Source organism: Quercus robur, chromosome 1 (assembly GCF_932294415.1).
Source record: "Quercus robur chromosome 1, dhQueRobu3.1, whole genome shotgun sequence".
NCBI classification, from domain to species: domain Eukaryota; kingdom Viridiplantae; phylum Streptophyta; class Magnoliopsida; order Fagales; family Fagaceae; genus Quercus; species Quercus robur.
Genome location: NC_065534.1, coordinates 2620123 through 2635331, shown reverse-complemented (window position 1 = coordinate 2635331; position 15209 = coordinate 2620123). Strand labels below are relative to the sequence as shown.

At 35.3% G+C, this 15209-nt stretch overlaps 2 protein-coding genes across 2 annotated transcripts; both read right to left on the bottom strand.

Moving 5' to 3' along the window:
• Positions 1-3086: 3086 nt before the first annotated feature.
• Positions 3087-3572, bottom strand: LOC126692571 (uncharacterized). The gene has a single exon (XM_050388222.1). It carries the CDS (start codon positions 3570-3572, stop codon positions 3087-3089), a length of 486 nt encoding a protein of 161 aa, XP_050244179.1.
• Positions 3573-4972: 1400 nt separating this feature from the next.
• Positions 4973-13842, bottom strand: LOC126715657 (ABC transporter G family member 7). Its single transcript, XM_050416381.1, has 12 exons — positions 13356-13842; positions 12949-13139; positions 12686-12836; positions 11787-11919; positions 10825-11026; positions 9816-10092; positions 9474-9605; positions 8246-8466; positions 6764-6976; positions 6542-6626; positions 5517-5817; positions 4973-5445 (listed from the first exon to the last, which is right to left on the bottom strand). Exons 1-12 carry the CDS (start codon positions 13629-13631, stop codon positions 5435-5437), a joined length of 2193 nt encoding a protein of 730 aa, XP_050272338.1. The 5' UTR covers positions 13632-13842; the 3' UTR covers positions 4973-5434.
• Between the last annotated feature and the right edge of the window lie 1367 nt (positions 13843-15209).

The window sequence follows — 15209 nt, the reverse complement described above, 5'->3', positions numbered from 1 at the left end:
TCTATCAATGCTAACGTTAATATTATACATTTTTCTTGTTGGCGTTAAATGTCTTAAATCATTTTTCATGTTGAATAGATTTTTGTTTTGTTTTGTTTACAATAATTAAGTTGGGGGAGAGAGTTGTACCCAATAAGTTCTTTGTTGGATGTTAGAAGATTGAGTTGACAAAACTTTTAAAAGTATGATTGCTTGGTTGGATTAGTGCATGCATACAAGAATTCTTAAAATTGTATATTATAATCATATGGTTAAGAAGAAATTATCTTTCCAATTCATCTCTTAATTAATAAAAAATTATGGGATATTATAAGGTCGTACGGATGACTTTTGTGAATTATTGTCCACTTAATGACTTTTTAAGCAGGCCCTTAATATCCTATCCAAAAAAGAAAAAGAAAAAGCAGGCCCTTATAATAAACGTGCAATTTTATATCTTCAAAATTAAATAACATTGTTGAATTTTGTCTAAGAAGATATTAAAAATATTGGTGTACATTATGTTGTGACGACTAGGTTGTTTACTCTGTGTATATATATATATATATATATAATTTTTTTTCTTGCACATAAAACAGATAATGACTATGTTATTTATATAATTATATCATACTTTTTTTTCTTAAGGTTTATATCATACTAAGCTACACGTAAGTGTATTTATATGAAAATGATTGGAATTCATTTATCAAAAAGATAGACTTGAACCAAGTAAATTAGAGATTATTTCTTTAAATAAATAAATAAATTAGAGATAATTTTGTTGCGGATCCAATTAATTTTTTGGCATTGATGTGGCAGTGTGGAGGGCAACTGAGACATCTTCGTACCAATTATGGGGAGAAGTCCTATTTGGTTGGGGTGTTTTTTTTTTTTTCTTTCTTTTTTTAAAAGTAGGCCCCATCAAAGAAATGTTTGATTGGCATTTGTTTTCAGTTTTCTGTTGAAAAAAAAAAAAAAAAAAAAAAAAAAAAAAAAAAAAAAAAAAAAAAAAAAAAAACTGAAAACATATTTTGGGTCGGTGTTTAAGGATACAGAAAACCTAAGCTTTGTGTGATAAAAAAAAAACCTAAGCTTTGATCGGCATTTAGTGGCATTATATAAAAAACCTAAGCTTTGTGGATCCCACACGTTTTTTGTTTAGATTAAAAGTCATTATTGTAGGCCTTAGTGTGGGTGCGGCGGTGAATTTTTAATTGTGTGAAAAAAAAAAAAAAAAAAACTAGAAAATTGATGCCAAACAATGTAAGTTGTTTTTTGAGTTGAGAAAATAGTTTTGAGAACACCTTAAAAATGAAGTTTTGAAAACACAACTTTCTTAACAAAAAAATAAAGAAGAAGTTTTGAAAACACAAAACTAAAAAGAAAAATCACATAAAACTCCTCCATCACTAGGGGTGTGCATGGATTAGGTTGAGGAGATTTTTCAACTTAACCCACCATGGTAGGTTAAAAAAAATCTAACCCAACCCACATGGGTTGAGTTGGATCGGGTTGAACTCATGAGTTTGACAATTTTTTTAAATTTTTTTTCTATTACTATTATTATTAACTTGAGCAGGAAAAATATATATTTCACCTGTCATCTAAATTGATAAATGAAATATTCATAAACTAGTATTCTAACTCAGTTATAAATAAAACATATTCAACTGAGTTGATAAACAAAATATACATAAACTAGTATCTCAACTCAGTTATAAACCAATAGGAGTGGAATGGGAGAGAGAGAGTGGGAGGTGGCAGAGAGAGAAATAAGATTGTTAGGGTTTGTAAGGTAATTGGGTTTTAGATAGGAAGAGCCGAATAAAAGAAAACATTATTAATTATATAATATATTTATCTATATATATAATTTAAAATTTAAATATATAAGTGGGTTGGGTTGGATTAGGCAAGTTTGTGATTGTTATGACCCGCACCCAACCTGACCCGCTATTAAAAAAATTTTATAACCCAACCCAACCCACCAAGCACTAAAAATCGACCCAACCTGGCGGGTTGGGTTAGGTCAAGTCAAATCGATTTTGGTGGGTTGGTTATACACCTCTACCCATCACTGTGTCTTCAACACTTGGATCTATATATAATTGCAAATTTGCAATAGGTCTTTTGTGCATGTATAAATGTTAAATAAATTTCGCTTGTTTTAATTATACCTTTAATTCTAATTTTTACCCCATATTATAAAATGGTCTACATTTTTAAAAATATTTCATTTTAATCTTTATACTTTTAAACTTGTATGAAAAATCCTTATTCACATTAATAAAAAAAAAAGTGAACAAGGTTTTTGGACAACTAATCTCTTCCATTCTTTGTGCTATCAAAATCCCTTGAATTTCGTAACAATCTCAAGTTAAAACTTAAAATCAAAGCAAGTATATAATATGACAATGACTTTTTTTTCATACAAATGTAAACGTATAAAGACTAAAATTAAATATTTTAAAGGATTAAGACCATTTTGAAGCATATGACTGATGGGAGAAAGGTTGAGAATTATAAGTGTAATTATACCATTTCACTTTCCTCAAATGCTAGCATGGCTTCTTCTATTTGGCTTCTCCTATTTGGATTTTTCTTCTTTCATTAAGGATAAGGAAGGCACTAATGATTATTTAAAGGACATTAATCTTGGTGAAAGGAAGAATGGATAAATGCCTTAAATCGTTTGATGAGAAAAGGCTAACTATGCGTTAAAGGGTACTTGGAAATAAATGAGAAGAAACTAGTGAAAAACTTGTTATGATAGAGGCGAAAAACCACGGGCTAAACACATATAGACAAACACCGATAACAATTTGATTGGTTCAATACACTGTAACTTGCAACCGAGATATTGTTTGTGCCACATCCTCAACCTAATCAATGAGCTTTTTAGTTAAAACTCTTTATAGCAAAAACTCTACAAACGAATGAATAAGCAATTAGTCAACTTTTTTTAGAGAGAGAGAGGCTTTAATTGAACATTAAATTTTTAACTTCTGAAAATAATCACTTTATCATTACAAAACTCGATAAAACTGTAGTTAAAGAACCGAAATATCTATGTATAAACATGTCAGAAAATCTGCCAAAATCATCTAAGGACTCCCAGCTAATACAACCTTAGCTATCTCCACCAAATGAAACATAATGAACACCATTGAACTTGGTACGCTCAGCATAACAAGAGCCACCACTCCCAAAGCCAAGCTAGGCCTAGCATTCATCAGTTGGGACTGCAAAAACCCCATTGCTTCACAAACATCCGAATAATAATTAGCAAAATATTGTTTCTCCCATTCCATCCAATGAGAAGGTGGCTCCTGATGAGTCTCCTCCATCTTCATCTCATGAATTCTCATTCTGAGAATGATCATATTTTCATCGACCACCTTGCCATCATAATCACGACCGTATGCATCTCTTTTATTTGATGCATGAACGATATTGGCTTTGGGATGAGGCCTATTGATCAATTGGCTGGACTTGAAGTTGATGAACCCCATCCTCTTGTGCAATAAAAGTGAGTTGCCAACATAGGGAGATGGTGAGAGTACAAGGGAACGTAGAGAAGTTGCTTCCATTTTCTTGGACGTGAAAAACAGTTTGTGATTGTATGTCTAATGAGTACGTTATTGTGAGTCGTGACTTGTGAGCAAGGTAGTTTGGGTTGTGGTTTGTATTTATAATGTTAGGCTTGTAGTTGCAACTACAATTGTAGTTATAGCGAAGAAATTGTCTTTGTGATTGTGACTCATGAACGTGACAAAGACACACCGCGTCAAACATGAAAAAGAAGGGGCATGTTTTGGCGTGTGGTTTCTTTTGGGATGATTTCTAGAGATGTGAACACTTGGTCCTATGAGAAGGTTGCATTTGGCATTCTCTCTCTTGCACGAAGAAGTTTCCCTTGAGACACAAAACAAAAGAGCTTGCAAAGAGTTAAATTAAAGGCGGCTTATATATAGGAAGATACAATGAACAATACATGATCTAGGCTCAACTCTTTTTTAACATGTGATTGATTATCTGAAAAGTCAGATATAAAAAATCGATTTAGAATGAATCTTCGCAAACCCATCTAGAGATGACACTATCACATGATTCACATCTAGGCACGTATCTGTCACCTCACTTAAATCAACTGAGTCAAACACTGCTATTAAAGATGAAACTTCTCAAACTTCAGCTAGTTGATAAATTACGACGTATTTTCAAAGCTTAAAATCAACATATAGGAATAGGATTTTTAATTTTTTAAATAATAGATAAATGTTAATGCATTGTTTGGAGTTCAGACTCAAAACCATCCACTTAGGTACCATAATATATTACCAATTGTTCTAAAACTTTGAATTTATTAAATAAGAGATGAGTGATGACAGTCAAGATACCATACTTTAGTGTTCGTTTGGCAAAAATTATTTTTACCGATTTATTTTACTATTCAGCTTATTTTTGCTACTATTTATGAATTCCACTGCATTTTTTGGTACTATTTATTTATGGATCTCACTGTACTATTTTTGCTAACTTTTGCATTTATTTATAGTACTCATGACTTAGGTGCTGTTTCTTAGATTCCCCTTTTAAAATTTTGCTATGTTGATTTTTTCTCATGAGATGAAAGTATATTTTTGCTACTATTTATGAATTCCACTGCATTTTTTGGTACTATTTATTTATGGATCTCACTGTACTATTTTTGCTAACTTTTGCATTTATTTATAGTACTCATGACTTAGGTGCTGTTTCTTAGATTCCCCTTTTAAAATTTTGCTATGTTGATTTTTTCTCATGAGATGAAAGTATATTTTTTAATTAAATAGCCACATGCCAAATCTTTAAGAGGAAAACCTAAAGAACAGCACCTAAAACATTGTACTTAAGTTTTGTCCTTTTAATTTCAGCAATATAAGCAGATCCTTAGATTGGTGATATATGATAAATTATCGATTATCTAAAAGCTTAAGACAATAGAAAATGGTAAATTTAATCATGTATATATGATTTAACCTTTATTTTAAGGCATACCTAATCAGAGTTGTACAATAAAGCATATCTAATTAACAGAAATATGCACTGGTCAGAATTTTGGTATTCAAATATTGGAATTACATGCCACTTGCTCACTATGAATAACATAATAAAAAGGTGGGAATTTTGCCCATTGCGCTAAGCAAAGAAGTCTAGAAAACTAAGAAGAAACCAAGCAAGAGATCTCTCAGCTACAATGAACGGCAATGAGCATTCAAATTTCTCTCTCCGAGAAGGTTCTGGATGACAACTTTATATGACATTAAGATCCTTTGTAATTTGCAAGTCTAGTTCCATAAGAAGATTCCTACGCTAATGAGTCCATATACAATAATTACGACAAGTCAAAAGTACTACAGAAGCACATTATGCACGAGACCCGCCCTTTATGCAAAGACATCTTTTTTCCTTAATTAGCACCTGTATGAGACAGATCAATGAATAGTGGCACATCTGATAACAACATTAGTAATATCCAAGAATTCACAAACCTTCTAGGATAAATGGTCGGACTTGGTCAATTGGCGGTGATTCGAGATGTTGGTTTGATTCGACCTGATTGATGGGAAGTGACTCAAGTTGGCTGTATTTTTCAACTTGGTAAGTAGTAAAAGTCTCAAGCGGTTGCTCTGGTTGGATATGGTCAGGAGGGGGTAATTCAAGCTGCTGGTATTTGGGCTTGTTTTTCTTAAGGAGAAGGTAAGTTGTGGAATACCAAAACAATAGTATCCTACTCTGAGCTATCACCGTCTCCCTAATGCGACTTCCTCCAAAGGAGAGCCGCTCAAGTGCCTGCAAAATGCCAAAAAAAAGAAGGAAGAAAGATTCTGATAAATATTACTTATTTAAGAATAATTTATCAAGAAAACACCCTAGTGCATCAACAGATATCATTGTCAGCCATTTATTAAATGTAAAGGTCCCCAAATCAAAGTGAAATTTGACTATTTTGTTTCCATAAAGGCATACGCATAGAGGTGATGTAACAAAAAGATTATTTAAAAAAGAAGGGGACTCAAAAAGATTCAGCACAATAAGGAGCATGGTGAAGACAAGCCAGTGCAGATTTAACTGGATTAGTTATACCTGTATTTTCTGCAAATCTCTGAAAAGGGACCAAAGAATTTCCATAAAAGATGTGTTTTGGGGTTCATATAGTGATAGCTTTAAAAATATTTCTATTAAAGAAGATTATTGTCTCGTATTTCAGAATAATTTAAATCACAAAAAAACTACAAATTTAAACCTAGTACTTCAACAGTCATGTTCCATGTCCAAATACACGGCACCAAGATCTTAATCTAAACCATCCTTAGCACCTGTACCTATTCTTAGGTGACATAATTTATGTCAATTGATCTGGTCTTCTCCTATTTGTGCTATAGTCGGTACTAGGAAAAGTCCACTGCATACCAGGTGTGCAAATAGCACAACTATTTTTTCATATATGGCATGCATCTTTAGATGAACATTCTATTTACAACTCAAAATAGAAGAATGCTTGCCCTCCTCTTACCTGTTCTCCATTTTGAATATCAAAAGAATTCTGATGATCAAATTGAAGACCCTTAAATTCATTAATGCAAAGCCCCTGAAACGCCCTGAAAATGTGCCAATGAAAATAGGATTCATCAATTAGAAAAATCATAATAAATGACCCTGATTATCTAATTCAAAATCTAAGAAGCTTTGTTAACAGTTTTCTTTTATCCTCATTTGCAAATAATGACATATTTACCATCTTATTAGAGAAACACGAGGAATCCAACGGAAGATGATTGGTGTATTGTCAGCATTGACATAATAGCCTCCAAATACAAGGAATACTGTCATAAGAGAGGGCCCAACTGCCATTGCTGCTTCAGTGGTTGGAACCATAGCCCCAACTGTAAGACCCATTGCAGACGCAGCAAAAGATTCTACAGTCAAGATACCACAGAACCTCCCAAATCTAGAATATCAGATTTCCAAGTCAGTAACTTTATACCTTGTGATGAAATTATTCCCCCATCATTCAAATTATAAAGCATCTGTCATCAGATTGTTCACAACAATCAAAGTCAAAATTAAGGACCTGGTGAACCATAGAATGATCTATAAAGAGAGAACTCTTAATAAGATATACAGCACTTGGTCAACCTACCAAGATATAAAAGCACATGCTTGCAGCAATTTAGCAAACACTGTAATGCAATAATCCAAGGCTTTACAAACTACAACTCTAATAAGTTTCCACAAATTTTTGGTTTCATGGATGCATTTGACAGCTTAATCTGATGGCCAGATTACTCAGCAAATCCATCTTTGGGGGATTTGAAAGTTGATGGACCCATCTATTTATTTAGCAACATATACATTACCATCTTATTTATCTGTAGTGTCAATGTAACATGAAGAAAGTCCCACTTCAACTTACCTGCAGAAACCTAAAACCGGTCCCCCCCCCCCCCCCTTTGTTTCCCCTCTGATTGGTTCTTTTGAAGGATTTCAATTTAAGATTATTAATTAACCTCCTTTTTAGGCCCACTGGCCAATCTATAAGTAAGTGGTAACTAACATGCAGGCCTGACTTCACATCTCCTTGTGCTGAGGGTTCATGCATTGTCTTCACCTTCTATCCCACTCCCCACTTACCTACCACATTCCCTCCCCACAACCCCCCCCCCCCCCCCCCAACAATTCCAAAAAAGAGGAAATAAAGAAAAAGGTAGAACAACATTTTTTGAACCATTTTAGCCTTTCCATAGGTTTTCAACTTTTTTTTTTCACCTAACAGTTGTTTAAGGATTTTGCAAAGAAGAGCCATATAACTTATTCAGACAAAACAATCTGCAATTTATACAATAATACGGAGTAATAATTTTGAAGGAACTCTTTTTTATTTTTTATACTATTTTCATCATATTCTTCCAGAGTAACCAATGCCTTTTGTTGGGAGTAGTTATAGTTTCCATAAAAGCAGGATATGTGTCTGTCTCCACTTCTGATAGTTACACAAACATTTCATAAGTTAATTCTTCAAATCCATGTTCACCCACACTTTTCCTAAAAATAAAGGAGGAATTGCCAAGCTGCAAATTGTGTCAGAAAATAAAAAAAAGGCAGACTTATAAGACCAAACTACATGTTCACCCACATTATTTATTTAGAAAATGTGCCGATTGTGGAACTGCATCTTAACGTCTTAAGTCAGAAAACCAAAAAGCTTTATATTACTCACCTGGACAAAGTCGGATGAAGTCGAGCCATGGGGTACAACACAGCACCAAACATTAATGGAAATGCTGCTCCAATAGGAATTTCAGCTAGCAATTTGGAAAACAGATAGGGTCCTAACTTATAAGACCCCTTTGCACGCTCTCTGTCTACAATTGCACGTTCCTTGGGAAACACACCCACAGTCTTTGTAAGAGCAGCCATTGCAGTATTTATCACAGCAACCTAAGAGAGGATAAAAAGGAAATTTCAATTAAACAAAAAGTATTTTCATTTTAAGAATAAATAGAGATATAGACCTACAGGAAAAGTTTGAATTTTTAAGTCTGATAAGATCATATAATCAGATTTTCAATAAGGGATGTAGCTGCAGAACAATGAGGAAGGTTTGAGTGGACATGAAAAGGTATAAAATAAAATAGACGACTGCTAGGTAATTCCAAAATACAACAGGAAAGTAATTATCATCTAATTTGATGAATTTACTTATTCTGTTGAAAAAAACCACCTTATATATTTACTATCTGAAATTTATATCTGTCAACCACTGTGTGTTCTGCATTATTTAGCCGGTGAGCCATGCCAGTAGGGCTATTCATACTTTAATTTGGACAAAGTATCCACTCTCCACCAAAACTGATTCAACTAGTGAAATTCAAATCATTTCTTCATTTGTTCACCATGTGCTTTCATACAATGGATTTTAGAAGAAGTCTCCACCACCCCCCATCCCCAACAAACACATTCACACAATCACTAGATTTAAGTCCAATTTGCAAAATGTGACCTAGTAAGCAGAAATCTGAGTGATTTAAGCAATGCCATCTGGAAGGGAAACAACCAGGTTTTGTTTGTTAGACATGTTTTGTGATATATCCAGAAACAAATGACTAAATTAAGTGATGCCATTTGGAAAATTGGAAGAGGAACAAGAAGGTTTTTTTTATTAGACTCATGTTGTGAGAGTGTACAAGTAAGCTCTTTGAAAGAAGAGGAGCACATTATCATAAGATTTAATAACAAAATTTAGAGACAATTGAATTAGGAAATGCCGTTTTAGAATGTCAAATAAGCAGACCAGAAATAGGGAATAATCCAACTGAGTGGAATATGAAGCAACTAGGAGCACTGTAGTAAACTGTTACATAGAAATGTTTGAAAAGCACGATACAATATAAGGTGGCAGTGAAAAAATGGCAGGGGTTTCCAAGGGATCCAGAAACATTTCACACCTGAAGCAGTCCCATTCTGTCTTGTATCGATGTCTGAGATCTTCCCATTCTCCAGAAAACTGACCCAAATATTATAGCTGATGCAACCGACATTCTTGCCCGAACTTTATTTGTTGGCCCATCTCGAGAAGCCTAGTCAGTCACGGAAAGGTGTCAACCAAAAAGAACAAGGAGTTGAAGTTTCATTGAGATGACAATACAGTTGATTATATAAAACCAACTGTACTACATATATGCATCTCACTAATTGCTGCTCCAATGCCAAAACCCTTCATAGTAATTGAGGATAGAAACAACTTTGTGTCATGAAACATTGATTAGCAATAAAAGTGAAAGACTAACCTGCATCCATGCTCGTTTAAGGAGCAACCAGAATTGCCTCCACCAACCTCCCTTCTTCTTGGTTATAGTTTTCTTGCTTAACTTCATGCCACTTCTGGAGACCTCCCTTCTGGTAATTGGGGTAGCATAAAGAATTGTTGATGATTGTAGTGAGAAAGAGTCAACAAGACCATCAATCCGTTTCTTAGAAGAAGAGACACTTTCAGAAGAACTGTAGTCAATGGATATGAGATCAGCAAGAAATTCAGCTGGATTAACATGATCTGGGCAATGGTACCTGTTGAATCAACCTTCAATTAGTCAATACTTTCAGAAGTAACTAGCCATGATATTACAGCTCCACAAACTTTACATTAACCAAATGGCATTTGAATCATTTAACAGTACTTAATTGGACAACAAAAGCTTAGTCATCAGTCATGTACAGTTGACTAGCCCCAAACACGATAAATTTGAAAGTAGCATTCATTGACCAATTTTTCCTTTAAAAGGAGAGTACTGACAAAATGAATAGAAAAGATGTGATGTTTGAAACACACACATGAAACATAACACATGGTAGTATTTTGTCCAAAACTAGGCATTGTTTATGAAATTATGCATTTAATGGATAGTTTATACGATTCATCCTAGTGAAAGGTCCATGAAATTGAACAAGCAAATTTATGGGTTAGGAAATAGTTTACAGTATATAGTTTTTGTTATGGGTCATGTCATAATTGTGACAGATTATTTCTTGGCACAATAATCCTAATGCAACCATTGAGAAACCATGGATTAATCTTCACACGTAGATGGAATTACTTGGTGAATCTCAATTAAGGATATAAATATTATTTGGGCCACATGAAACAGGAGAGGACTAAATACAACAACTACTGAACTTTGCACAGAGTATAAGCCACCTCTTTTTGTTGAAAATCACCACCCCACCCCACCCCACCCCCAAATAGGAAGCAGGTAAAGATAACATTAATACAATAGATTTAAGCAAGGTTCAGCTAACAACCCAAATTTAGAGAAGTATGCCAGTGGTTCTTCATGAGCAGGACCAGCATAAACAAGTGCACCCTCTGTTAGCAACACAATGTCGTCAAATTTGCTGTACACAGACCCCCGAGGTTGGTGTATGGAGCAGATAACAGAATGTCCATCCTGTGCAAGCTGTCGAAGAGTTTCCATAACTTTCTCTGCCTGGAAGGCATCAAGTCCTGAAAGGACGACAGTAAATTTTGTGAACAAGAAATTTTTTTTTTTTTTCTTTACTAGTTTTACAAGAACTAATAGGATAGCTTTTTTGTCTATGACAGATACAATAATGAAGCTGCCTGAACATTGTGATTACAATTTGGAACTTCCCTAACAATGTGTCTTCTAATAGCATTTGCTTAACATACAAGAGATCATGTCATAGGCTATGAATTAGAAGATTTTATACCTATCCTATAAGCTTTTAGTGATTTCTTCATTGGTGCTTCAGCTTTTAAGCAGAAGCTACCCTGTAGCCTGTTCAGTTATCAAACAATACTTTAGCTTTAAGCGTTTTGGCTTTTTTGGTGGCTTTTGAGAAGCAATCTGAGGGTAGGCTGGGTAGCTTCTAAAAGCAGTTGTAGATTTTCATATTATATAAAGTTACATCCCTGCCAAACTGGCCCGTAGTTTAGTATCATGAGTGAACTTAGATTTTAGTTTTCTCTAATTTGCATTATATTTTTCATGTGCAGCATGTTTACTATTCTTCTAGAGGTGGATTTATTGGAGATGAAAAGTTTTCTGAAAATTATTGACCACGCCCATTGTCCAAATATAAGTGTAATTGTGTTTGATCGGTTGTAAAGCATTTTAAAACTATTATGTCAATCAAGTGTAACTTGATAATATATGTAAACATCTTTGTAAGTACCAAAAAAAAAAAAAAAGGAGAGCCATTAAGGTATATTGCACAAGCAAAATTTAAATTGGTATGCTTACCAGTTGTCGGTTCATCAGCAAATATGACTGATGGGCTTGCAATGAGTTCACAAGCCAGAGATAAGCGTTTCTTTTCACCCCCACTGATTCCACGGACCTTTGCATCACCAATACGGGTATCAGCACAACTGACCTTTAAAGAAACAGAACAAATCAGTCATAGAAAGGCAATAAAAAATTAACATAAGCTTACAAATTTCAAATTAATGCTCAATCGAAACAAATTCTTTCATTTCCAACACGAAGGGAAAGCAGAAACTATTTCAAAAAAATGCACTGAACCCCTTAAATCATGATTTCTAATCCACAACACAGCTATTTCTTATTCAATTAGATTCTAGGGAGTCTTGAACCCACAACTTCACCCTCCACCTTACTCTTACAAGGGGAGGGCGTAGCATTAGAGCTAGAGCTCATTGGCTACTCAAAAGCAGCTGAAAACAATATTCAGCACCTGATCCTGCTTCTCTAATGCAAAGATTCAAGTAGAATTGAATTCCTAATACAAAATATATACATAATTCATTAGTCAAGTGCATACAATCTTACTAGGCCTAGTTTGGATAAGAGAGTGTTCAATTGGAACTAATTCATTCATTTCCAACTTGAAGTGAAAGCAGAAACTACTTTGAAAAATGCACTTCTCATTCAAAAGGTTGCTATTTCTCATTCAATTATCAAAATTACACAAGTCTGGTGAGTCTTAAACCCACAAGTTCACCCTCCAACTTGCCCATACAAGGAGAGGAGGTAACATTTGAGTTGGAGCTCATTGGCTGCCCAAAAGAAGCCGGAAACAATATTCATCACTCAATCCTGCTTCCTAGTAGAATTTTAAATTTTGAGTTCCAGACACAAAATCCATAGCTAATTCACTAGTTAAGTCCATACAATCTTACCAATCCTAGTTTGAATAAGAGAGTGTTCACATATTCATCCCTCTCTTCGATGGAAGGTACCTCCAGACGCTGAAGCTCGGCTGCAAGAGACAGCGTTTCCCGCACAGTTAGCTGCGAGAAAAAGAGATCCTCTTGTCTCACATAAGCAAACCTATAACAAAAAAGGGAAAAACCAATTACCAATAAACCTCTCTAAACAACAACAACAAAAGCATTAATCATATTAAAAGCAACAAATTTGTCCCAAAATTTTTGGCATTTACTTATAAGCTTTGTTAGAGCTAGGCTTCCCATTGACCTCCAAAAGGCCTGACAAATGCACACGTGGCGACGCCATCATCTGACCTGCAAGAACATTGAGCAATGTAGTCTTTCCTGACCCTGATGGCCCCATTATCGCTAACAATCTCCCCGGTTTCGCCTCTCCACTCACGTTTTTAAGCAGAAACCGCACCTAAAGAATCGCGAGTTTAGTTCACAATTTCCATCACACATTCATTTGGTTCACTCAAGTGCAACAACAAAAAATTTGCTATCAACAACAACAACAAATTCAAATTCAAATTCAAATTCGCTATGATAATTAACGAGTTTTGGTCTAAGATTTTGAAAGCAGCAATAGATTTTCACAAAAAATTAAATTTTGAATTCAAGAAAAGAAGGAACTGACTGATTTGGAGGATTTATCGGAGAGAGAGCAATTGATGTTGCGCCACCGGATAGTGACCGGAAGGACTTTACCGTCGGCGGTGGACTCGCCGGATTCGGAGTCTCCGGCGAAGTCTTCGCTGTCTTCTTGATCAGCCTCCAGCGGGAGAGCTGGGCCTGGGCCGGAGAAGAGGCGGAAGAGGAGAGCTGTGGCCACGGCGGCAAGAATCTGGCCCAAACCGTTACCGCCAATTCCGGCCACCACCTGGCCCACCTTCTTCCCGCCAAAAACCACCATTTCCGTCTCTGAGGTTTTGAGCTCTCTCTCTCCGAGTCTCAGCTTTTGTTGCTTCACACTCACTCACTCACAGTGTTATTATAAAATTTTATGTTTTTAAGAGTATAACTGTTTAGGCGGCGTCGTTTTGATATAGAATTTGGTCTCAGTTTTACTGGTCAGAGAGGGTTGAGTCTCAAAAGTTTTGAACGCCCAACGGGAGTGAAATGTGGATAACTGATTTAGCTGCACATGAGTGACGCGTGTCCCTGTTTGAGGATAAGACGGGGCTATCAAGAAATAGACCTGTTTTTTCTTACCAGTGGACTTGACACTCTTGGGCCGTGTGTGTCTTCTCTATTCTTGTCATGGGCCTAGGGATGGAAAAACATACAATTGCTTTATAATGATTTTTATTTTTATTTTTTTTAGTTCTTAAAATCAAAGATTCAACCAAATGATAAGATGAATAGTTTTGGGATGTCACTCAATTGGAGGTGGCGGATGCAACTCAACACTATTGATCGTAGATGTCATTAAATAAGGCCAAGTCACACACTTGATTGTTAGAAGGAATCACTCCACTCCAAAGCAAAAACACTTGCAAATAATTTTTAGAGTAAAACTCTCTCTTTTCTTTTGATTTCTCATTGATATTTATAGGTGGATATATTGCATGTGAAATAAATGCTTACAACTAAATGTTTGACAACTTCCAATACAGATGACAATTCCCTAGACTAACTTCATGTCACCTTATAATCAGATTTATTAGGCTGGAACAACTACTAACAAGACTTATAATTAACTTTGATTGAATAATAAAGATAAATAAAAGGCAAATGGACTTATAAATAAATGACACATGTCACCCATGTGGCTATCACATAAGTTACTACTATACCCTGCATAATATTTGCTATGTAATTTCAATATGAGATAACTTTATTAATTCATTGATAGTTGAAGATGAAATATTTAAAATCTAGATGTTTTTGTTAGAAATACTGATGGTACCGAAAACAATACCACCAATGAGTCACACGTTCCTCGTACGATCACTAATGGCACCTGCACAACGAAAAAGAATAACCTAGCGGGGAGTACCGGTGTGGTACCGGCCAAGTACCCTCCGAAGGTCAAATTAGAATTATTCTCACTGCTCTAGAGTGCTAGAGAGGGTAAATTACGCGTACCTTGGTTTGTGAGGGTGCTTGGGTTTTTATAGTAGAGAGGGCTGACCCTCTTTTCCTTGGAGTAGAAGTCTTTTCCTTATCGGAGTCTTCCTGGGCGTATTTTACGGGATCCTTTCCATATAGGAGTCCTTAGGTTCCATGAAACGTGGGGAGCAAGTTATTTATTTGTACATGTAAATGTGTAGAATAGGCGTTTCATAGACTGACGCCGTCAGTCTATGCATCCCGTCAGTCTACACATATCCTATGACCTTCAGGACGTTCGTCTTTGTGTCCTTTTGCCTTAGGTCACCGTCAGCCTAGAAGGTATGCTGACGGCAATAACGTCTCGTCACCATTGCAAGGCATTCACCGTCTCCTTTGTTAAGTATGTGCCGTCAGTCTCTTTTTAGGTCTTCACCGT

Bases quoted from the DNA above. Each gene is read 5' to 3' on its own strand.
- LOC126715657 (XM_050416381.1), bottom strand. From the start codon at position 13,631: ATGGTGGTTTTTGGCGGGAAGAAGGTGGGCCAGGTGGTGGCCGGAATT. The intron at 6,977-8,245 runs GTGAGTAATATA...CTGATATTCTAG, and splicing joins CTTCATCCGACTTTGTCCAG to ATTTGGGAGGTTCTGTGGTA. The intron at 5,818-6,541 runs GTAAGAGGAGGG...GGCATTTTGCAG, and splicing joins ATATTCAAAATGGAGAACAG to GCACTTGAGCGGCTCTCCTT.
- LOC126692571 (XM_050388222.1), bottom strand. From the start codon at position 3,572: ATGGAAGCAACTTCTCTACGTTCCCTTGTACTCTCACCATCTCCCTAT.